Raw genomic sequence first — 25,121 nt, 5'->3', positions numbered from 1 at the left:
AGGTGAGAGGAGAACCCTCTCAAGCTTTTATACAACTGTAGCCATTAGTCGATTCATCAATTCATCAATTAGCCGTTCAACAGAAAGTTTAATTATTTTGATTATCAACAATAACATTTTTTTAAGCTAAAGTGCTCAAAGTTGACCGTTTCCAGCCTCTGATGTCTGAATATTTGCTGGTTTTTTCGTGATATTAAATTAAATATCTGTGGGTTTTGGATGATTTGGTCGGACAGAACGAGCAGTTTGAATATATGTCAGCTTGAGCTTTGGAAAATGTGATGGACATTTTTTAAATATTACTAACTATTTTATTACTATTATTATCGTTTTTATTATATTATTATTATTATATTTTATTATAAGTTCATATGAGGCTTAAGCCGACTGATTTACACAAATCAAGAGGCTATGTTACAGTCGTTTTAGCATGAAAATCCTTCTTTTTGTTAATATGACTCCACCGCAGCTCAGCAAAGAAACACGAAGAGGATTTTTTTTAAATGAAAAAGTCCAATTTAAGAAGGTAATCATTTGATCCATTTCAGCTTCTGCTTAACTTTAGAACATATTTTTCAACCTGTTTCAGTGTTTATTTGGGGTGTGATATGTACCTGTTCGTCTCCTTCAGACAAGAGAAGCTATAATCATAACATTTATTGTTTTTTTAAATGAGTGGATCCTGGTGTTGTACAAGGACGCACACACACAGGTCTGCCGATGGTTTCTTACAGTGCCAGTGATCTACAGGTGGCTGTAACACCAGCAAGCAAAGGCAGAGAAGAAGAAGAATGCAAGCTAGTAAACATAGACGCAAGCAATGCAGAATTTATAATACTTTTAATCTGGGCTATGCAAATGTTTTATGCAGAAGGAAATGCATTTTTAAGCTTCATGAATTTCAGTGAGTTAATCCCTGCAAGCTCCCTATAAGTGCAGTAAAGCAGTTGGTTAGCTTCCAACTGCATCATGCAAAGCAAACTAATGAAAATAAATCAATATTCACATAATAATGGCCATGCTTTTTTTAAAAATCACTTTATCACATCATCTCTTATAAATGGATGTTGATGCTACAGAGATGCTTGATCATATTATATTATTCACTTATTATAGTATCCTTTAGACAAAGTAACAGTAACTTGATAATGGGAATGATGGGAAAGTTAAGAGTTGGGAACAGAGAAAGCTGAGCATGAAAACGACAGGAGAAAGACTGTGGAGGGGTATGAAAGAATGCGTATCTGAGGGAAGGTGAAAAAGACAAAGCTGGTGGCAGGAGTGGGAGGAGAGGACGCACCCTGCTGTTCATCGAGAGTCATGGATCCCAGCTGTTTGTTTACCACAGACGAGGGGGAATCTGGAACACAAATGAGACCGACCAAACAGCGGACACAGAGGTCAAACCTTAGGACTCACAGTCAACACGCACAAGAGATAACTTCAAAGTCATGTTAAAAATAAAACGATCCGAGGCCAAGCAGTAAGAGCTGTAAAAATCAGCCAAAGGGATAAAAACTTCATCGGATTCAGTGATTTGCAAACCAGGGGAGATCATTTCACACACTGTGAGTACAGCTTCGGCTTTTATATGCAGAATGAGTACCAGAGATTAGTAAATCTGAATGAAAAAAATGACAAGTGCACAAATGCTTGCTACAGATTCTTTAGAAATAGTTTATACCTGAAAAGTTGTTTAAACTGGGAAATCACAACCATCAAGAATAGCTTATTGTCAGATTGATACACACCTTAAAGGACGGGTTCACACTTGTCAGGTGCCCAAATTAACATTTAACCAGGTTTTTCTTGCCATAACTGAGCATTAGAAGATCCATTCATAATGTAACTGAGGTGGGACAAAATTCACAAGCCTCCTTCTGTGTATTGAAAAGTTTGTCTGAAGCTAATATGAAGCTTCAGCTGTGAGAATTAATTAAATCAAGTAAATATGTTTCATATATCTATTTTCAAATATCTTCAGTGTTTTTTTAGTGCCAAAGCCCCTCTTTTTGTTACTGTGCATACACTGCAGCTCAACAAGGAGCAAAAAGAGGGAATTTGATGATAAAAAGACTGTGACAGATATCCACTTGATATGACTAACTCAGACAGATGAAGACTCATAAGCTTCACATCTACTTTTAAATGATTTTTGCACAAACTGACTGTGTGGACAGACTGTGAATTTTGGCCTCCATCATTTACATTGAAAGCACATTTGGAGTATGCCAGTATGCAGGAGGAACGATTACAGTGAGGAAAACCTCTTTCACTGTTCATATAGACACCTGACTGTTGTTTTAAGGCAGACACATAAAATTATGAACCTGTCCTTTAAGCTTGCTGTTATCCACCATGTTTTTCAGATTGAACAAACTTAACAAAAGCACCTCTGTGCTTGATCTGATAGTGCGGCCTGGCTTTCACCTAAACAATACAAGCAAAGACACTACGCGTTCAATGAATGCATAATTTGTGTCATCGCTGGTTTAATTTAACAACTTGTCTAATAAAGCCCCTTTCAGACATGCACCTCATTGCGTAAGTGTAATTGCAGATTTTTGCATTGGTCTCATTGTTGAATAAGCACCAGAGTCACTTTTATGTTAAAAAAAAAAAAAAAAAGTCATGAGGACAAAGTTATTGAGTTAGACTTAATAACATTTCTGTGACACTATCTACTTTGAATGCTTTGAAAGCTACAGCACAACAAAGTTTAAAGAACACAGACATTGAATGCACGTATTCCACGAATGAGCACTCACTGTAATAAATCTATCACCCGATTATCCTCTCTTATGCAAAAAGAAAATAGGAAATAAACAATTTACACACAGCATGTGAGCAAACAGGAGTGCTTGTCATTCTTTGCTCATGTGCTGTGTGAAATCATAAAACAGAAATTCACATTTCATAAATGATGAAACTGATGTGTCACTCATGCTCATTAATTAAGGCTTCAAAAGGGCAAAATAAGTTTTTAAATCCTTGAGTGATGCAGCCGTCATGTCTGAATAAACCTGTAACCTCTGACTGAATGACAAAAAAGCCAGCAGTGTTACATAATCCATGTCTGAAAAAAGGGGCTAAAGTTATGATTCTCAAGCTGAAGTGAAATCAATCTACGAGTTGACTGATCAGTAAGTATCATCAAACATGAGTGAACAACCACATGAGCTGTGAGGACGCCGAAGCAGCAGAGCTCCACGCTGGTTGGCTGGTGCCACTCCGACAGGACAATTGCAGGTGAAAACGAGTGGAGCGATGGATTGAGCGAGGGGGCCGAGCAAACAGTGGAAAGGTTAATAAGCAACAAGGTGCAGTAGTGGGGGAATGGAGAGGGTGATCGCGGCGGGATTAGTGGTCAGTTCTAGCAAGGCTTGATCCTCTTGGAATATAATTGTCTCTATGGAAAGAGGAAGATGGCGAGGGAGGCAGGAGGGAGAGGAGGGGTATCCAGGCAAACAAGCCGTAATGAGGGGGAGCAGCAGGGGGTAAGGGGGGGAACTCAGAGGGGCTGGTAACCTGTAAGGGGTTGCGTCTCAGCCTCAGCAGCAGCAGCAGCGGCAGCTCTCTGTGACTGTCTCTCAGAGGCTGCAGAAGAAGAAGAAGAAGTGGTTGCTCTCTGACCCTGTCTTGGGGGTTCGGCCAGCCGGAGTAACCTCTGCAAACGCCTACACACTAAACTTATGGGCAGCCGATGAGGACCATACTCTGACAGAGAGGCAGAGGAAGAGAGGGAGAGTGGATGCATGATTAGAAGACTGAGGGGAGGATGTGAGGAGGAGGATCAGGAGCAGAGAGTCAGGCAAAAAGAAAAAGAAAAAAAAACAAGGAGAAGGGCAAATGCAGATGCTGAAGGAAAAGAGATTGAAGTGAGGCTGCTGCTTGATAGGAGTGGCTCCAACACATACTCACACACACACACACACACACACACACACACACACAGACACATACAGTACGTAAAGGAAAGACAGAGTTGACCTACTACCTGGATTGAAGGGTGAAAAATACATTTCTGAAACTGTTTCTGTGGAAGCAGGTGTGTGCGTCTACCTGAGAGTACAGGTTCTGAGGTGGGCGTGGCCATTGGCGTGGGGGTCTCGCCCGTGTCGGCCTGACTCCTCTGCTCTGTGTCTGGAGAGGAGATGACTGGGGAGGCAGAAGGGACAGAACTCTCTACTGACGAGGAGCTGGAGGGGGGAGGTGCCGGGACTGTCGACGACGACCCTGAAGAGGAAAAGGAAGTAGATTCAGGCAGGGGGGCGGCAGCGGCTGCAGCAGGGCTGGCAGGTACCTCCAGAGTGTCTGTCCCCTCAGGCCTCACGGGGGCGCTGGACACCTGTCTGGAGTCTCCTGCAGTAACAGCAGCTGAGGTACTCGATGCCGCCTCTGGACGGACTGCAGTTCCTGGAAAAAGAAAATAAATAGATGTTTACGATCTCAAGTGACAACAGCTATAGAAAAGAATAAACCAGTTTAAAGCCCGCGTGGGGAAATAATTCCAATCTGTGAGCCATAAAATCATTTAACTGGACCTCTGAATGCACAGAGGAGGTTGTTAGCATTACGTGATATTATGTGTAAGTGTACATGATGCAGGCCAATACATATTTGGAAAATTAAAATCTTATTAAATAAAAATCAGCAGTCAGGATGGCTACAGGTTTCCTCTGTTCCTCAAAAATCTATACATTTCAAGCCTGAAATATGTAGTTTTTTTTATGTGTTCACAGTGTCTAAGTGCAGTCTGGACTGATGCCTCACCTCTGGGTCGTGTCTGAGGACGGGTCCCTCTGCTTCCCTGAGCCTCACTCGCCTCCTCAAACCAACGGGACAACATGTCCGACATCCTCTGCATCAGAGACACGTTTGGGCTCTGCTCGCCTGGAAGATCACAGAACAACCATTAGAGGATGTCCACTTTTCACACGCTGTTCTGATGCCTGTTTCTTGTCAGCAGTACATTTGATCATTGGATGGAGAGTATTGATACAAACACAGAGCAGGTGAATATTTATTGGTATGGATTGATTGTAACATCACAGATTATATAAAGACATTTGGATAACAAAGTTCTGATGGCTGCAATTTATTTCACCAAATATTGATTCAATGACAGAGACTTATGTTTTGCTATTTGAACAATTTCGCTCAATAAAGACAACGGTTCCCTTCACAACTTCCAGCAATATGCAGTCGAGTCAAGTAGTTCAGGGACAGCAAACCTGAGAGAGAAAAGACTGCGATGAAGACGCAGTTGTGTGGAAACATAGCCTGTGTGCACTATCAAAGGCTGCAAATCAATCAGTGTGCGCCGCTCTGTTTCCACTGAGCGATGAATCTTTCCTCTCTCCTGTCTTTGTTCCTATCACACCGCTCCGCATGTTTGATTGTGTTCCCGGAAAAAAGCAGCTTTCAATTTTTAGACGATACAGCTCGCAAAATAAAATCAGTTGTCACCTCTCTTTAAAGCGGCTATAATTAATATTTCTGTATTAGCAATGGGTCACATGACTATGTGTGAGGTTACAGGTAATATTGGTTCATCACTCCCATTGTTCTCATCGGCTTCGTTTTCCAGCAACAGCACACAGCTGTTCTCAGCGATAAAGCATTGAAAACTCTGCCTAATGAAATTATAATATAATATATTATAATTATAATATTGAAAGGACGGTATTGGAGGACAACAACAAAGAGAAACTTGTGGGCCTGTGATGATCTGTTTTGGTTTGTGTATGTTATTTGGTGGGCGAGGATAGTGAAATTCCTATGAGAGGTGATTGAGATTAGAGGTCAAAGCAGATTAAAACAGATCAAGTTCATGTTATCTATGTAATTTGATTTCTATGGGGAATGAATAATATGTTGAAATGTTGTATGTGTCCTTGCTCATGGTAATAAAAAATTTAAAAAAAACTCTGCCTGCCTTGCATCATCCGGTATGTGGACAAAGTTAGCAACTAGCTGGTGAACACAGTGGAGCATTTAGAGAGCCAGATATTTCATCAGGAGCAGGAGGAGAACAAAACAGAGCTACAAGGAGAGCACATATTTGTCGAAGATTTTTTAGGTGGACACAAATACTGCTCCAAATAATGCTAATGTTCACAAGTTCACCATATTCATTTAAGAAAGGGATGACATCCTTCAATGCAGGTTTAGAAATATTTCAGGTGTGAAACAGTAAATAAGAGTGTTGTTGATCACAGTCAAAGTGTTTATGTTGCAGCCTTGCTAGTAAATTAGAGACCTACTGATGGTTCCAAAACCTGGACACTGTCACTAGAGGGGACTGGGCCTTTGCTGTTCGGGCCTCTCAGCTGTGAAACTCCCTGCCTGAAGATCTCAGGCAGGCAAAAGACTCAATTTTATTATATGGCTTTTTCTTAACTGTTGGTATTTGTTGTGTTATTTACTTATTGTATATTGTCTATATTTTTGCTTTGGATCTTTTACTTAATATATCTGCTTTTATTGCAAATCACTTTGTAACTTTGTTTTGAAAGATGCTATATAAAGAAAGTTATTATTATTAAATGATTGCTCCATGATAAAAAGAGTGGAAAATAATCTAAATTTGTGGGCTGGTTTTAACAATAAATTCTAATGACAGTGTCTCGTGGGCTGGCGGGTTTAAGACTGTGCTTTAAATGGAGCAGGACCACACACGTGACTCTGACTGCTGTGATCTTACCATCTCTTTCCCTCTCGCTCTCAGGACGAGCTCGGGGTCCGGTGTCCGACCAGTCGCCTCGTAGACGCAGGCGCTTCACCGGAGGCTGCCTCAGCTGTGGAAACACACACACAGAAAGATTAGCGGTTTGTCAGTCAAGGCATGGTCAAAAATAGCTCTGCTGCCAAAGCAAAACACTGCTCGTCTCTGTCGGTGTCCTCTCCAAAGCCCCCCCCCCCCCTTCACTCCCCGCCACCCCTCTCCTTCTAACTGCACCGCTGAGGTCGCCTTCACTTTCCAGTCTCCTGGCTCTCTCTGTAGGGCAACAGGCTCTGAGCCAGAAATAGAAAAAAAAGAGGGGTCTTAATGGAGAGACTATCAACTGCCTAACTCGGGAAATGTCATCAGGTCTCGACACGGGCTGGAGGTGGTGAAAAGGAGCCGAGGCTGGAAGAGATAAAAGTATAAAGAGAGGAAACAGAAACTGAAAGGCCTAGAACAAAATGGTGTTACAGGTGGAAGAAAAAGGACAGAGCCTTTCCTTGGCTGTCCCCTACCCCTCCCCTTCCCTCTACCAACCCCCCCCTCCACCAACACCACCTCTGCATGAACTATTTTGGAGGAGAGAGGAGCACGGCCTGCGTCGGTCGCTGTATTTGGAAAGGAATGTGTGTGGCGGTTGCATCTCGACACAGCTGAACTCGCCATGAGCACTTTCAAGCACTGGCACCATGATCCAGCACATTCAGTCACACGTGAAGCCCGGCGCTCACCTAAGTTTATCTGAGGTCCGATTTCTCCGACGGCTCACTTTATCTGAGGCCAAAAACAATGCGCTCAAACAAACGGATGTAATGACCTAAATAAATGCAAGAGAGTGACTTTGTTTCAGATGTTTCAGATGTGTTCTCAGTCAGACAACCATCACGTTGTTTCTTCTGGCTCCTCTCTTTGATTTGCAGGGTCATTTGCTCCCCTCAGCCGGTGCAGACAGCCACCACAAGGTCAGCTCTCTTTCTAACAAACAATCCTTTCACCCAAACAACTTGGGCACTTCAGGGTTTCATGATTTTTTCAATGAGAATATCTGGAACATCCAAAAAACAAAATACTTAAGGATAAAAGCTCAAACTCTTCAATAGAGGCCACAGAACAAGATATTTGAAGAACTTGTGATGAGCTTATTCTGTATGTGTTGACTTTAAAGGATTACTCAATTAACTAAAATAAATTGAACAGATTAAATCAGTTGTGAGATCACATGAAAGATCTGAAGCAACATTTCATGGTGTAAAACGACACCATAAAATGTATGTAAGTAAGAAAAAGTGTAAGTAAGTAACAGAACAAGAGGCAGTTAAAGAAGGAGTTAAGGTGATGTGTCTCGAGTCCTTCTTCGAGTCTTTCCGTGTCCTCACCTCCTCCCTCCTCTCCTCAGAGGGGCCCTTTAGCTCTCGGGCCTGGTCGTCTTTGGGATCGAACAGGTAGATGTAATCGGAGGAGTAGCTGACCAGCACCTCCTGCCCATCCTCGCTGTAGCAGAGAGACGTCACTCGGCAAGACTTGTTGGACAGGTGTGCGGGAACGAACCTGACGCACATGCCCGTCGTCCCTCGGCCCATGTAGTTACCTGACGTTGAGAGATGGAGAGAGAGACGGAGAGAGGGAGAGAGAGAGAGAGAGAGAGAGAGAGAGAGAGAGAGAGAGAGAGAGAGAGAGAGAGAGAGAGAGAGAGAGAGAGAGGGAGAGAGAGAGAGAGAGAGAGAGTTGATAACTTAGCTGCTGTGTTCGTGGGTTTTCTTAAATGTGTTCATAGACTTTGTGTGGATTATTTTGTTGATGTGTTGCAAATATATGTACCTGACAGAGACCTTAGTTCCTCACACTTACAAATTGTACAAATAACAGATAAAGTTTTGGACGGGAAATTTTCATTTTTTCCGCCTCTGAATGTAAGGAAAAGCTTTTAAGTGCCGGTTAAACATATTTTTAGCCATGCTTTGACCTAGAATCTGTCATTACTATTCCCCTGCCATTTTTTATGTGTACTTCTGCCAATCTTTTGAATTATACAATTATTTTTGACTTTTTATTATCATTTTCTTGTTGTTGCACTCCCTCTCTTGTACTGTATTTGATGCATTTTAAAGTTTTAACTCACTAACACCAAGAATCTTCCTGTGTCAAAATATTGTTGTTGTTGTTTTTTTAAAGAACTACTGTGGGTTTATAAAACACTAAATCATTTTCTGATGCAGCTATGTTATGACCTGTCCAGACCTCTCAGATGGTTTAGTATAGGTGCACTCACTGTTCCCAGTGTCAAAACTAAACACTGAGCATCTGAATTTATGCACCACATACCTGAATCAAACTCACAGAAAATGTATTAAAATCTATTCATATCTCTTACTGCACTGTAATTGAGATTTTCCCTGTCTTGTGTTTTTGTTGTTGAAGTTTTCTATTCAAAATTTGCCTGCTTTTTCTTTCAAACCACTTTGAGTTACTTTTTTACAAATAGTTTATGATATAGTTGTCAGGAGTTGTCTGGAATTTTCAGAGGAAGTCCCGTTCATGCAAACATCTAACAATAGATGAGGCTCAGCACAGCAGGATGGGAAAACGCTTTCTATTTATTTAGTACACCCTTTCCCTTGTTATCTTTGTATGATCTGTTCTTTTGCACTGGCTGTTTGTCTATGTTTAGATGTTGTGTAATGATTGTGGTGTCTGTGTGCTCTCATGGTCCAAGACCCATTTCCAAAGACTTGACATTAAAGGTTTATCTTATCGTACCTGTCGCTCTGGTTCCCAGCATGCGTCTGTCGTAGATGCGCACTGAGCTGTCAGAGCAGCCCACAGCCAGGTAGTAGGGCACCAGCGGAGAAATCGATATGGAGGTTGCTGCTCTCCGACAGTTTATCAGGATGTCCTGAAAGCAAAGCCAAAATATGAAGTCATTTCTGTTGTTTCTGCATGAGATCTATCCTAACAGAAACACCTGTGGAAGCTGCATTGGATTCTAAAAATAAAGCCCGTACAAGGACAATCATGCCGCTATTGCAAATGTCAAGCTGTGCAATGCAGAAAAATGATGGATTTTTAATTTTCCAGCTGTGAAGGTCCATTCTTAAAACTCACAGCTTGCAAGATAATTAAGGGGAGGTAACGCCATCTGGTGAAACTATTCTGACAGACACAGCACCCGCGGGCCCTCCTTCTTATTTCTTGTGACATTAATTATGCCTCTCTGTCCTCCACTCTGCCCACATTCACTCAGTATGTTACATGCTACATCAGAGACAATAAAATACTGGATTTATTTTATGCTGACACCGGAGGTGTTTAATCACCTCTCCCTCCCCTGAGAAGATCTGATCACAACGCAGTGCACCTCCTGCCTGTGTACAAACATCTCATACACAGCCAGCAAGCTGACACTCACACGGTGAAAGATGGTCCAACGAGGCCGATGATGCTTTGAAGGACTGCTTTGATACAACTGTGTGGGAAGCGCTTTGTGATGCACGTGGGGAAGACTCTGACACTCACACGCTGTAAAACAGACTATGACAACGTCCGTGTGGAGAATGCCATACCCACCAGGATTACTCCTGACAAAAAGTCTCTCCTCATGAAAAAAAAGACAGCTTCTGGGTCAGGGTATGAGGAGGAGCTGAAGAATGTGCAACCAGAGCTGAGGATGAAGGAAGATGGGAGGATCAGTTGCCAGAGGACGTCAGCAGAGTCTGGAACGGCCTTAAAACTATCTCTGGGAGCGCTTGGGTAGTCGAGTGGTTAAAGCGCATGCCACATAAAGGCAGCGTCCCTTGTTCGAATCTGGCCACGGACATATGCTGGCGGTCATTCCCCTCTCTGTGCCAGCTACTGTACTTACAAATAGAGGCAAAAAAGCCCAGAAAATAATCTTTAAAAACCATCTCTGGTTACAAAGAACCCAACTCCCAGCCTGTCGGGGACCGAAAGTGAGTGAATGACCTGAACTTTCTCTTCAATAGATTTGATCATCCATGTGTGCCTCGACATTCAGCTCACAGCAACTGCATTTCTTGTCCAATGCCCTACTTCGCCGCAGACAACCCCCTGCCCTAAAGCTTGGGAGAGTGCCACAGCAAACATCCTGCGTGGACCCAGTGCCAAAGATTCCACACCCAAAGGACCTCAACAGATACAGGCTGGTGGCAGTGACACCACACCTGACGAAGACTCTGGTGAGTCTATCAATGGACCTGCTACAGTTTGTCTATCAACCTGGCATTGAGGCGGATGATGCTGTCATCTACCTCCTACCTCTCACTTGGAAAAGGCTGGGAGCGCTGTGAGATTCCTCTTCTCTGCCTTCAACACCACACTGCTCACTTCTGAGGGACAAATTGGAGCACCATCTCATGGCGTGGATCTCACCAACCAACCGCAATAAGTGAGGATACTGGACTGTGAGTCTGACATGGTCGCCTGCAGTACGGAGTCCACTTGGGGAACAGTTATGGCTCCCTTCCTCTTCAGCCCCTACATTAAGGCCATCACGCACGCCTAACTGCCACCTGCAAAAGTCCTCTGATGACTCTGCACTACTATGACTACTGACCCAGGACTTAGTGGATTGGTGCCAGTGGAACCAACTCGAAAGCAATGCAGGGAAAACCAAAGTGCTGGTGGTGGACTTTCACAGGTGCAAACACTCCCCCCTCCTGCACCAGTGAACATCCAGGGACATTGAGATGCTAAAATCCTACACGTACCTGGGTGCTCACCTGAATACTAAACTGGACTACACTGACAATGCAAATGCACTATATGAGAGAGGAGAGACCAGACTATCTGCTGAGGAGATTCAGGTCTTTTGGAGTGCAGGGTCCTCCGACTGAGGACCGTTTTGACTCTGTGGTAGCATCCGCCTCCATTGTCTATGAAGTGGTTTGCTGGGACAGCAGCATCCCGACTGCTGACAAGAAGAGACTTAACAGACTGGGTAAGAAGGTCAGCTCTGTCCTGGGATGCCCCCTCGACCCAGTGGAGGTGGTGGGAGAATTGCTGAGGTATCATCCCTGATGGAGAGAACATGTCCCACCCCATACAGGACACTCTGACAGCATGGGGCAGCTCCTTCAGTAACAGGCTATTTCACCCGCGGCGTGTGAAGGAGAAATACCGCATTTCCCAGCAGTCCGTTTACCTATTTATTACATCTCGCTTTTTTTTACTGAGGCTTCTTGATATTGCACTGTCCAATTTGCTGCTGCAACACTGCAAATTTTCCCGCAGTGGGATTATCTCATTTTATCTCTTATCTTAGTTTAAAGGTCACGAGCACTGATCTCCAGAGTGAAACATGAGTAGATGCAACACAATCTAGGAGGGCACCACTTCCCTTTCACAGACACACACATACACCCCACAGCCAAGATAACCGTCTCCTGTCTCTCCAACCAGAATGACTCCAGAGACAGAAAGCTGTTTCTGAAAAGAGCAGCACCGAGGCCAAAGCCATGCTAATGTGGAAGGGTCGGTACATCATTACTACATCATCAATCCCAATCATATCCAAGCTGTATCAAAAAAATGCAAAAAAAAAACCCACACATAACTTGTGGATGCTATTTAATAAGACTGTTGATTTTTTATGTAAAATTATATATTATGAATAGTTGTATATCATTATTATATATTATATAATGTTTTTATATAATTATTGTAGTTTTATATTATTATTAGTATCACCTTTACCTTCTAATATGTGCTAATAAACACCTTTAAAACTATACGTTCAGACCAATAACCTGAATAAAATGTAATATAAATAAATAATGTTCTTTATATAAATAAATAATACAAAGAACAAAACATGAATCATCTCCTACATTGTGCTGGTTTTTCAGAGAAAAAAAAGGATCCCATCCAGTAAACAGATATTAATACTACTGAGATGTTGATATGTGATGAATCACTGACTGAAAAGAGAAAATGAAAAGTCACAGCTTTCAACGTACATCTTTGCAGTCTTCTTTAGTGCAGCTGGTTTTGGTGCGTAGGTCGAACCACCGCACCGTGCCGTCCTCCCCGCATGACAGAAATGTGTAGGGGTCATTTGGTACCGTCATAATCTGACAGAGAGCAGAAACAGAACGAGGATGAGGTCAGAAACAGAGAACGTGAGAGAGCGATAAGTTATCTGCAGTGTTCAGTACCTCATACGCTGTTCCATAATGGCAGGTGAACTGACACTGTCTGTTGTACTCGGCACTCTTCTCTGTGTGGGTGTAGTAGATAATACCATCTCCGGAGCAGGAGATGATCTCCTGATCGTTGGTGTGAGGCATGAACTTAGCACTGAAGATATTTGCACGATGACCTGAACGTATAGACTTTTTGACCTGAGGACGAGAAACAGAAATGATTGACGTGACTGGAAGACGATGCAGGATATCCATGTGAAACGCACTCTGATAAATGTACTGTTGCATAAATTTTTCACTTATGTAGTATTTCCTACAGTCAACAGGAAGTGAAGCCAATTTCATTGAATGTGATTTGGGGATCAAAGATTAGAATCCATTTTCAAATCTTATAACGCAGTACTGTGCAAACCACTGGAATAACCAGAGAGAGAGACCTCTACATTTCTCCACAATGTCTAGGAGGGTGACTGAGAACATGAGTTGGTAGGTTACTGCTGCCATATTCTGATTATTTGTTTTTTTCCCAAAAATATTTATGCATTGAAAAGAGAAGAAACCAAATCATTTTATTGTACCTGAGCTAAAATTGGTTAAATACCAATTTCTGCAGTCAAAAAAGTAGATGTCATCAGCTGCTCACTCAAAGAAAACAGCTTATTTCCATCGTGTTGTTGTCACTCTGTCAGCACTTTGAACTGTGTATGACAGCTGAACTGTTGTCACTTCATTGATCACCTCTCACCTTTTTGTTGTATGGGTTTGTAATTGCCAGAAAGGTATCGTCTGACCCTGACAGGATGTATTCTCCTGTGTCGTTCCAGGATATAGTGTTGACCTGCAGAGAGACAAGAGACACACACACAGTGTTTACTTTGTGTTACAGCTGAAAAGATGAGTCAATGAATTGATTAGAAAATCTGCAGAATGATGATTGATTAATCTTTTGAGCCTTTTTTTCAAGCAAAAGTGCCAAAATATTCTCTGCTTCCAGGTTCTCGAATGTGAAGATTTGCTTCTTTTTGATATTTAATAGAAGATAAGAATGTATTAATACTCCAGCAAAAATACTAAATATTAATTGATTCCAGCTTCTCAAGTGTGATTTATATATATATTCTTACATCATTTAAAAAATATATAATTTTTAAAAAGAGCAATTTGAAAAGGTCACCAATATGACAGAAGCTTGTTTTTTTTTTTTAAAGAAGCATTTTAGGCCTTTAGATGAAATATAATGGTAAATGAGGGAAAGAAGTTACCATGTTAAACCCCTAAGCTACAATTTTCTCACATTTTCTAAATAATGTATTGATTGGATCACAAACACATCTATGGATTCATGGATGCAATAATAATGACAATAATTGCTTGCCTTAGTTTATATATCACAGAACAAAAAGTGCACACACACACACACACACACACACACACACACACAGGTCGCTGTTATCAGAAATACATTTTTCAGAAATTTACTCATTTGCTCAGTTCAAATCGTCGTGTTCAGTAAAATCTAATTAACTGACATTACTATGAAATTATAGTCACAGATCTTACTGAACTGTAAAGCATCCATGGATCTAAACAGATCATTTACTTCACTGTTTTGCACTCTGTGGATCAATATTTCATTAAAGACTGCTGCTTGTTTCCTCCTCAGTGTTTCATCATCACACTGATGCTCATCATTTTCAAAGACTCACTCTGCTCTGCAGTAATAAGTGAAAAAACACTCTGGCTTCACTTCATTTACCACATCCTGTATATTGAACTCATGGCTCGATCATATGTTACATTTCAAAAGGTTTGAAGAGATGCGGCACAACATCTGAAGATCAAAATGCATCAGACTGAGCGGGTGAGTGGAGATGTCTCGGTTTCTCTTGTGTGATGAAATATTAACGGGCAGATGGAGACGAGCAGATTCAGGGGATGGAGATCTAAATGTATAGTCTTATTGTGCCTTTTCTTTTTAACACAGGTCTCAAAACAGTCTGTCAGCTGTCTTGTGTAATACGTTGTACAATGAAGAGGCACAAATGGCTACATAACATGTTAATGCTTCATAAAATGTACATTTTCACTATGTGTCCACTAATAGTCTACTGTAAACTTCTCACTCTTTGAGCTACAACTGCAAGTTGTATCTTGCAACAGTTTCACATCCATTGCAAGATACAACCGCCTACCTGTTTTTACTGATTTTATAATGTTTTTCATTCTCCACAATGAAGCCACAAGGGCGTATGCTGTTCCACTTTAACCTCCTGAACACTTTGTTCTTCTTCTATCTACATAACTGTTCAGGATAGAGACTGTGGTCTATCTCTTCAGTAGTTAGAGCTCTTAGCACACACCCTTTGATTTTAGTTTATACTCTACAGGTGTCGTCTTGGCGACTTCCTGGAGAAGAAAAGATGCCACATCATTCACTTCTCTAAACTCATATGGACTAATATAACTTAATCTTTGAGTATATTAATAACCCTTTGTGGATCGTTTTACTCTATGATGGTCTGTTATGTGGTATTACCAGAGCCAAAAGGGACAAATTGCTTAAAAAAATACTACAGTATTCATACCTGAATTTTTTTGCGACAGAAAAAGAGAAAAATAAATATTTTACTTGAAATGTGACTTAAATGAATAGATACTGCCATTACTTTTTGTTTATAAACTAACAGACTAATATTTTAAGCATTTATTAAATGAATTGTTCTCCATTAACAGTCCACAGTGTTAACCCGGTTGATTACAGCTCGTCTTTACTTCAGCTAATATGTTCCTAACATGCAATAAAAATGAAATCCTTTCAGCTGTGGCTGTAAAGTAAGTAAGAAGAGGCGGGTAATAAACCGAAGCTCTTCTGGGACTTGTGAGCTGTTGTTGTTTTGGTGTTTTGGGCAGACTCGACAGCCTGGCTGATAGTGTGACAGGACGTGTGACTGTTGTGTCAGCTTCAGGTTTCTCAGAGGCATCAAGCACCTGGCCTGAAGTCAAAGATCTGCTCTGTCACATACTGAGACTTCACAGACTGACTGAGGAAAAGTGACAGGATTACAAGAGCTGTGTGCGCACACACACACGCATGCACGCACACACACACACGTGCCTTAGAAATAAACTGATGACAAGTAAAAGCACAGATACATTAACAGGTGAAGTACTTACGCAGCCATCATGTACATTCAGTGTCGCTTCAAGTTTAAGCCTCTGGACAAATTCTCTCCTACCTGTGAAAAGACAGAAATGGCAACATTTAAAAGACTACCAAGTTTTATCTTTTTTTTTTTTATTTCTTAGGTTACTATATTACAGTCCATATGGTATCCATCCATCCATCCATCCATCCATCATCACTTTAAAACACATAAATACTTAGAATAATTATTTGTGTCTGCTATGATATCTACACAAAATAGTTCAGTAAAACAATTGAAAATTCTTTAAATGACATCCTTTCCCCTCATTGAAAAATTCAGAATCCATCCATCGATCCATTTTCTACATCGCTTATCCTTTGGAGGATCGCAGGTGAGCTGGAGCTAATCGCAGCTGACACTGGGCGAGAGGCGAGGGTTCAATCACAGGGCTAACATACAGTATAGAGACAGAGAACCATTTACACCGACAGGCAATTTTAAGTCACCAATGAACCTAACTTGCATGTGTTTGGTCTGCGATAGATGTCACAAATCCTGCTCATAAGCACACGTCTTCAACTCACATTTAAGATTGGCACAGAGATAGTTTCCACTTTGAGCAGATAAACTCTCTACGTACATCATTCTGCACACTGAAGCTCAAACGTCCAACTGAATTAACAAGAAGAAGAAACACATTTTTTGGCTAAAGGGAGACTTCAAGTTGACTTCAGTACGTGTTCTGTGGACTGGTATAAAATATCACATCAAACATTTGCATTCAGTTATTCGGCATTATCAATGCAGGAGAAACATCTCTGCATTTGGCTTTGTTTGTTCGAAAACATGAAAACACAAGTCAGTTAATGATGAGACTATAAATGCAGAATATGTCTGAACGCAACAGCCTTTTAAAGGACTAATTACACTTCTTTTTTTTTTTTTACGTAATTTAAAATTTTCACTAGATATTTTGTGATCAAGTCAAGTTAAGATCTGTGTCCATGATCTTCTCTAATTCTATGCAGGTGACAAAATTCAGTATATTCACCATGCAAACTGAAAAAAACACCTCTGAGTGTCCTGTTGACACGATTCAGCCACACGAATGCACAATAGAGAAATGGAGGAGCTGCTCACAAAAGAAAAAATGTGTGGCTCAGCTCCAGAAACAACCTCAGAAAACTACTCCAAAAACACATCCAATGACACATTAACTGTATAAAACAGTTGTTTGCACGTCTGTTGACCGTTAGAAACATCTATTACTTTTATAAGTGTGAAGTGGCTTCCTTCTTGAGAATAACCAAATGTATCAGAGAGCAACTGGAGAATCCAGGTGCTGCAAATGCAAACCTGAGCTCTGACTTGCACTGACAGATTTTATTAGTGTTGCAGAAGAAAAACAAAGTCAGAATTTCCTGAGAAATGAAAGTAAAAAATAGTCACTTCCTCCTCTGACGCGTCCACAACAACTAACAAGCATGTTACACATGAAATATAAAATAAATATACCTGCAAGTCATAATCAGACTGATGATACATGACATTTTTATTCTCTAGTGTAGAGAGCTCTTATCAATTCAGTTATTATATACTGTAAATCACAGAAAATAGATAACAACGTCTTAACTTTTCTGTCTTAATTGTGTTATTTTTGCTCATTAGAGTCACTGCGTGCGACTGTGAGTCTCCTGTCACCACGTAAAACCAAATGCAACGTCAACACTGAGAAGTTCAGGGAAAGCCCTGCGATACACAGGAAATTTCTTCTAACTTCCCCAGAGGTTTCTCTGTTGGAATTTAACGTAGACCACAAGTTGCTGCCCCCAGCCCTCTTTTGAAGCTAAATATATCCGACAAGAGGTCTGACCCACAGATCCTCTAGCCAAACCGTATCTCAGTCAAGCTAAATACAGCTCTGACTAAACCTCTGTGGCACCTGCCCCATCTCTACAGGCTCATAAATCTTCATTCAACCGCTGTCAGGTGCTGACTGTCTGACAGGCCGCAGCACATGAGTCCGTCTGCAGCTGATCACTGTTGTTCTTCAAGGCTTTCCTCTCACGAACGACTCAGAGACGAAAAAGGCATCAAAAGACACAGAAATTACATTTTTTTCCCCGTGATGAAAACTGTTGCTGCAGGAAAACTTTAGCTTTGCCCTGGTTCAGCTTATCAAATCACACGGGTCAAATGAAACTTAAACTGAATTTCTAGTCTTTTTAAACATCATCTATGGGTTAAGATTAGCTATCATGTATAAATTGTGGGACACATAATCAATGGTGAAATATCTGTTTTGATAATTGATTCATCATGTCGGGACATTTATAAAGAATAAAATGTCCAAACACCCAAGCTGATTTCAAATGCAAATATTTTCTGTTTTCTTTAATCTTTTATGACAGTGAACTGATTATTTTTGAGTTGTGGACAAAAGACATTTGAACATTTTCTGGACCTAACAACTAATCAATACATCCCGAAAATAATTGACAGTTGGTTGTTTTAAAGTTGAAAATAAGCCACAGGGGTTTATGTTGCTGTGATTTGTGTTTTTAAGGATGAGAGTTTAAGAGCTTCGTCTCACCTCCAAAATCCTACAAAACTGCAATAACTTCATAATGCTCTGTGCCTTCATGAATACATAACTTCATCTGATTTCTGCTTTTTCACTGAATTATTTTTTGGCATTTAGGAAAAGCCTTTAGATCAGCTGTCAGCCATTAGTTTAACCATGGGCCAGTTTTGTTGAGATGTTTTATTGCAGGGCCATTAACCAGGGCAGGAGAGAGGCAGCCCTTTAAGAATACAATAGATTTATAACATTGTTAAGGACTGTATCTGAGGGAGGAAATTGCATCAACACACCATTTCTGTTCGACTACCAACCATTTGAGTTTGTGAGGATCGAATCTGTTATGACCACAAACATAAAACTTTAATTACTTGTTTATTACACTTAATTTCAGACTCATTCACTGTTCAAATACCAAGGCACAACCATAGTTTTAATGCCTCTCCTCCTCATGTGGGGGGCAGGATTAGATGTAACAAGGTTATACTACAGTACCCCTGGGCCCCCCGGCACCAAGCTCCGCACCATGGGGGATCGAGTCTTCTGCTCTGCTCTGCTGCACCACGCTTGTGGAACGGCCTTCCTAACCATCTAAGGGCAGCACAGACCCTAAACTCTTTGAAAAAAGGCCTAAAAACCTCTCTATTTATTTGAACTTGTGATAGTTTCTTTATGTTATATGTTTTTAACGCTGTATTACTTTGAGATTCACTGCAAATGAAAAGTGTGGTATAAATAAATGCATATTATTACTATATTAATTATGATTTAAATGATTTAAATTTAAATGAGCCATGTGTTCATCCTGTTAACAGTAGATTTGTAGAAAAATGGTGTTAGTTTTGATGTTAAGTCAAACCAGATTTTGCCTGCCGCTGCTTACAGATGGCTGCAGTGCTGTACAACATCAATAGCAGAACCTCCTGTCTCCTTATAATTGCTGCAGCACGAGATAAGATAATATGAGTTTGCTGTGGCTATAACTGAACTGAGAGCTGCACTGATGAGGATGAAACACAGCTTGATCCCGTCTATCCAGCGGCGACTTTGACCCTCATATAAATAATGTGTTTACAGGCGGTGATCACACACACAGGACGGCTCTGACAGCAGATGATGTCTTTCGGGGGGGACGGACGCGTTTGTGTGCAGCTGTCAGTCCATCAGCGACACAAACAGCCGCAGTGAGTGGTTTTTAATACCTTGTCTGGCCGTTACAATAACAAGTTGGTAATATAGTAACAAACGGTACAAATCACAGACTGAGCTATTACAACTATTCACATCACACAAAGCAGGAGAAATAAGGAAATAAATAAATAAAAGGGCCAGAGGTCTTATCAGAAATCAATATATTAATGTTTCTGTAAATATCCGAGGCTTGTCTGGTTTTTATACATGACTATGGACAGTAATCTGGCATTAATACATCTGTGCATACATTTTTTAGCCATAATAATCAGGTAATGTACATCACTTTCAATTTTTATCAAGCATAATAACTCCAAATTAAACACCATTGTATTCCACTTTAGGCAACTGAAAGTCATTTTCAGGTATCCAATTCTGAAATGATTCCCAAAAAGATCAAATATCATTACAAGCAAAGAACAAATGTTCAAAAGTTTTGATATCAGAATCACAAAACAAGCAGCTGTTTTTTTTTGTTTTATCAATGTTGATTCTTCCTCTTAGAAACTCACTATAAAACATAATTTCTCATTTTAAAATTAGTTTCTTTAGTTGTCTGTGAGGTATCTGCTTCTAACTCTGATTATAATCTCTTTAAAATAATCTTTTGATAGATTTGTCCTCATTAATGTTAAAGGGAAGAGTTTGGAGCTGGTTACAATTTTGTTTGTGCATTTTTTCTCTCCTTAAAATTGAGTGAAGGCATCTGAAATAAGGCAACATGTCTTTCACCGTTGCTTGTTATAACCGCTGAGTATTGTTTTAGTTGTAGATTTCCTATTGAATTTATCGATTAATTATTATAATTAGAAGATTCCCTCCTGAATCCATCAAATCTGAAAATAGACTGTTGTTTCTTCTCTTCAAACAATCGCAGTAACTTAAAATATTTTCTTTTAAACAACATGCATCATAGATCAGAGAGCTGTGTGGAGTGAAACTGGGCTTATAAATCAGTTTCCAGTGTAAGAGGACCTGCTGATGAAGACAGCTTAATGGGTAGTAAAGCAAAACAGAAATCACAATCTAACAGTAAATCTATCCCACCACACATATTTTAAACAGGGATATTAAACCAGAATCTATCATCATTTTATATTAATTGTTGTAACCATTTTTGTTTTATCATTATTCATTGCCTCAAAATACCGTTAAAGACTAATAAATACATCTGGAACCAGAAATTGAATATAGACTTCCTTCTCTCTATTTGAGTCACAATAATGACCTCTTCTCTATTTTTACAATCTTTTATCATAACCACTCCAAAATATTTCACTTCATTTGTAACTGGAATGTCATATAAGTGGGTGTTCATGTATGCAACTATATAACTAAGAAGCCTGTCTGTATGTGTGTCCTTTGCCTGTCTCGAGAACCGTTCATCAGATCAACTTCACACTCAGCGGGTGTAATGCTGAGGACCAAGAGATTTGCAGTGTTGAATTTGGTGCAATTTGGACACACGACACTTTAATATTTAAAATCTTTGAATAAACAAGCGAACAGTGAGCTGCTAAGCTCCATGTCTGAGAGCAGCGGGGGGCTGTTTGATATAAACACCATCACATCACATCAGGTTTGGGCTTCTGGGCTCTGACTGGCTGAGTGGGATAAAAACTTGGTTAAAATGCCTGAGAGAGAAGAACAGGCGCACAAATGAGACAAAATACAGAAGCGGAGAAAGTAAAACTAGACAACAAGAGTGCAGACGTGTTTGATTGGCAGCAAAATTAAGATTCTGTCTAGATTCAAATCATTTCATTAATTAAATTGCTCTTATTTTAACTTATAAGTTTGTCAGTTTATACATCTGTGGTTTTTGAGAAGCAGTAAGCAATCAGGCCGCTCCAAACAGGTACATTTTGAACTGGCACTGGATTAGTAGCAAATAGTTCACATTTTTCAGTAGTAAGTGTAGTCCAGACAGGCAATATACCAATATAATAATATAAGACTGAGGTATTAGACATCATTATATCGTGATATGGCATAAGTGCTGTCTTTTCCCTAGTTTTAAAAGCTGTTTCTGAAATAGCTGCCCTATTATTTATCTTTACTCATTATATTCACATTACTCATGATCGTTTATCAAAACTACTTTGTGAAAGCACCGATAGTCATCCCTACAATATATTGGCCCAGTATCAATACCGAGGTATTTAGTCAACAATATTGTGATATTTCGTTTAGTCCATATGATCCAGTCCTAATGCAGACTCTTCAGAAAACTCATTTATCTTCTTTATTTGCAGATGTGTCATTTCTGACCTCTGAGGACGAGTATCATCTGCCAGTTGATTTATGATCATATAGCACCTTTAAAGGCTCTGTGTGTGCAGTGAGGTTATCAGCTGCACATACATACTTGTATACATACAGTGTTACGAAATGCTCTTACCTAAATAGTTGGTCCTGATGGCGTTAGGGTCGCTGTATCCAATTAAGCGTCTGTTTACATCCCAAACCAGGTTGCCAGCGCAAGACATTGTGACCGAGTGTGTTTTTTAATTGACAATAACATTGAAACTAAGCTAACCGTGTTCCTGTTGGTGTCGCCTTTTTTATCTACCGTCGTTCCGGTTTCTCCATCGAGATCAGTCCCTGCCAGCCGGGACGGTGCTATCGTTAGCTGGCTGCGACACTCATGGTCTGCATCGCTGGAAGTGAAACACTGGCTGCTCTCCTCCTGAGTTTACCCGGACTGTGTGCTGCTAACTCTCCGTCCTGCTAGCCTAGCCTGGTTTATGTTTTTTTTTTTCTACTAACAGACTACGGTCAGCTGGGTCCAAACAACGCGAGAAAGTACGTGTTTTCACAGAAGGCTTGGGTGCGCTCGCTTGATAAAGCCAGATAAGCCGACGGCGGGGCGGAGTGTGACGCGTCTGATCCTGAATTGATTTTCCAAGTGTGAATCACGCAAGGAATAAGTCTCGTTTGCTACCATAAAGATACATAGAAAAAAACACAGAACAAGAGTAACTTAATATTAATAATAATAATAATAATGAAATAAACAGGTAGTATTTAAAGTTAATTAGAAATGTATCTATCTATATACACCTACATTAATATGTATACGTATAAACCTGTATGTAAGTCGTAGTCTATTTTGGGGGATGTCATGCGGGGGGAAACGCTTTTTTATTAAAGGCTGGTTTATTTTAATGCATCAGTAACTATTCATTTATAAACACATATGTTTATAGCCTATTCCAAAACTTTTTCAATTTACTTTTATTTGAAACAATCAAATCAAAACGTGTTAATAGTTAATGTTCTGGTAATGATTTGCTTAACTAAACTAGACCGGTATATTAACTCAGACTGGGTTAGGGTTAGGCTATGAGTTTCCTCTGATCCAGCAGTGATAAGACAACAAAGTTAGTGAATCTTTTATTTTTCAGTTCTGTGCTCATACTTTGTGACTCTGCCACTGCTCAATAATAGCTGCTCATCTGTGCTCGTTTGCGCATTGCGCTTCAACATCTGCTGCTGTCAGTCGGGTCAGTTGGTCTGTAAATACTGACACATCATAGCAACTAGTATCTGAATTAATTCTGATCAACACACTGAATCAGCACCCGACGTTTAACCAGCCTGGTTTTCTTTTTTTGTTTTTCCACACAACATACAGCATTAACGAATCATCAATAGTCTATTTTCATTAGCTGCTGACACAGCTGGAGTGCGCAGCTCGTGCTTGACACAGTTATTTATAGGACGTTATAGTTCATAAGTGTGGACGCTCACATCGTTATCTTTATTGTTATAGTTATTGTTCTTAGTGTATAGCCTTTTACATACGTATAATCATAACCAGATCCAACCTGTCTCTGTATTTTACTGGTGAAAATACACACCGGTGTAGACGCACCTCACTTTTCAATGAAAAAAATATCGCGTTTAAGGTGCGTCTTATACACTTGTTTTTACGGTATACGTGTGTGTGTGTGTGTGTGTGTGTGTGTGTGTGTGTGTGTGTGTGTGTGTGTGTGTGTGTGTGTGTGTGTGTGTGTGTGTGTGTGTGTGTGTGTGTGTGTGTGTGTGTACAATAAACGCTGCACTGAAACAGTAAGCTTCACTGTGAATTTAATAATTATAAATAACTAAACATGAAAAAAATGAAAAAGAAAGAAAGAACATACAATATTTACATGTATATTAAAGTTGAATTAAGGAAATTGATCAGATATACAGTACCAGTCAAAGGTTTGGACACACTTTCTCATTTAAGTAAACTTTGGACTATTACTGTACATAAAAATACTTCCTATGTGACTTTAAAAAAATCAGTGCATATTGGACAACATATGCACTGATAGCAATATACCTGTAAAAGGCCAATATTGGCTGATAATCAGTTGACCGATATATCAGTCGGGCTCTAGTACAAAGGACTGTGCTACAAATACATGAAGTGCATGACATATATGCAAATGACAATAGCAAATATTAAATGTGCCATGTGCATAAATAATTAAAATGATGTAATAGTAAAGGTTGAATGTGATGTCTAATGTTATAAGATGTAAGATAAGATAAGATGTATCTTTACTGATCCCTCTTGGGAGAAATTAAAATTAATACAGCAGTGCAGTGGAAAAAAGTAGCAGTGTAAGGGTGAAAGTGTACTAAAAATAGGATCAACAATAAATAAGTCAAAATAGGATAAAATAAATGAAATACTATATACAGCAAACTGGATCTTTGTGTAAATAAATCTGCAATTAATAAATGTGAAATAAGCAGACGTTCCTGAGGTTATATACATGTGAATGTTCCTGAGATTTACATAGAAAGGTAAAGTAAATACACTCATGCATACTGTTGTACATGTGCAACATCAGTCTTTTTTAACTGTGAGTGAGTGGTGGTTTGAGTCTTAATTGTGGTTATAGTCAGTGGAATTAAATCCAGTTTGATAAAATACATGAAAGTGACCAGTGTAGGGATTAAATGAGGGATGTGAAACGTAAAGTCCAGTTTAAGGACCCTCTTATAGAAGGATGCATCTTATTAAAAGGCAGTTGGTATTGTTCTTTACTGATACAAATTCCAGAAATACTTTCCTGTAATTAGTTTACACAAATAATACTTGGGCTTCCTGAATAAAAAAAATACCTAACAAAATGCTGCACTGTTGAAGAATATAGATAAAACTGAATCCCATTTGTCTAGTGCATTATCTCTGTTTAGTAGGTGGCGGGACTTGACTCACATTGCACAGTCATGCTGGATCCAACAGTTTGACACTATGACGAAGTGAAATCAAAATATCTTGTTTTTTGTTTTTTTTAACATTCTTTATTGTACAA

General features: G+C 39.9%; 1 protein-coding gene across 1 annotated transcript in view; it reads right to left on the bottom strand.

Moving 5' to 3' along the window:
• dcaf6 (ddb1 and cul4 associated factor 6) overlaps window positions 1-22,547 on the bottom strand; it is a 29,055-nt gene extending 6,508 nt beyond the window's left edge. The window contains exons 1-12 of the mRNA XM_062431375.1: window positions 22,205-22,547; window positions 16,060-16,121; window positions 13,631-13,723; window positions 12,898-13,083; window positions 12,700-12,813; window positions 9,485-9,620; window positions 8,104-8,315; window positions 6,707-6,800; window positions 4,774-4,893; window positions 4,063-4,416; window positions 3,529-3,717; window positions 1,301-1,360 (exon numbers count right to left, since the gene is read on the bottom strand). Of these exons, the coding sequence (XP_062287359.1) occupies window positions 1,301-1,360; window positions 3,529-3,717; window positions 4,063-4,416; window positions 4,774-4,893; window positions 6,707-6,800; window positions 8,104-8,315; window positions 9,485-9,620; window positions 12,700-12,813; window positions 12,898-13,083; window positions 13,631-13,723; window positions 16,060-16,121; window positions 22,205-22,292 (1,708 nt within the window). The 5' untranslated portion in view covers window positions 22,293-22,547. The remainder of the gene's footprint in view (window positions 1-1,300; window positions 1,361-3,528; window positions 3,718-4,062; window positions 4,417-4,773; window positions 4,894-6,706; window positions 6,801-8,103; window positions 8,316-9,484; window positions 9,621-12,699; window positions 12,814-12,897; window positions 13,084-13,630; window positions 13,724-16,059; window positions 16,122-22,204) is intronic.
• Window positions 22,548-25,121: the final 2,574 nt, after the last annotated feature.

Source organism: Scomber scombrus, chromosome 13 (genome assembly GCF_963691925.1).
Source record: "Scomber scombrus chromosome 13, fScoSco1.1, whole genome shotgun sequence".
In the NCBI taxonomy this organism is placed as follows: domain Eukaryota; kingdom Metazoa; phylum Chordata; class Actinopteri; order Scombriformes; family Scombridae; genus Scomber; species Scomber scombrus.
Note: the sequence above shows the minus strand (reverse complement) of the source record. Positions and strands in the feature narration are given on the sequence as shown.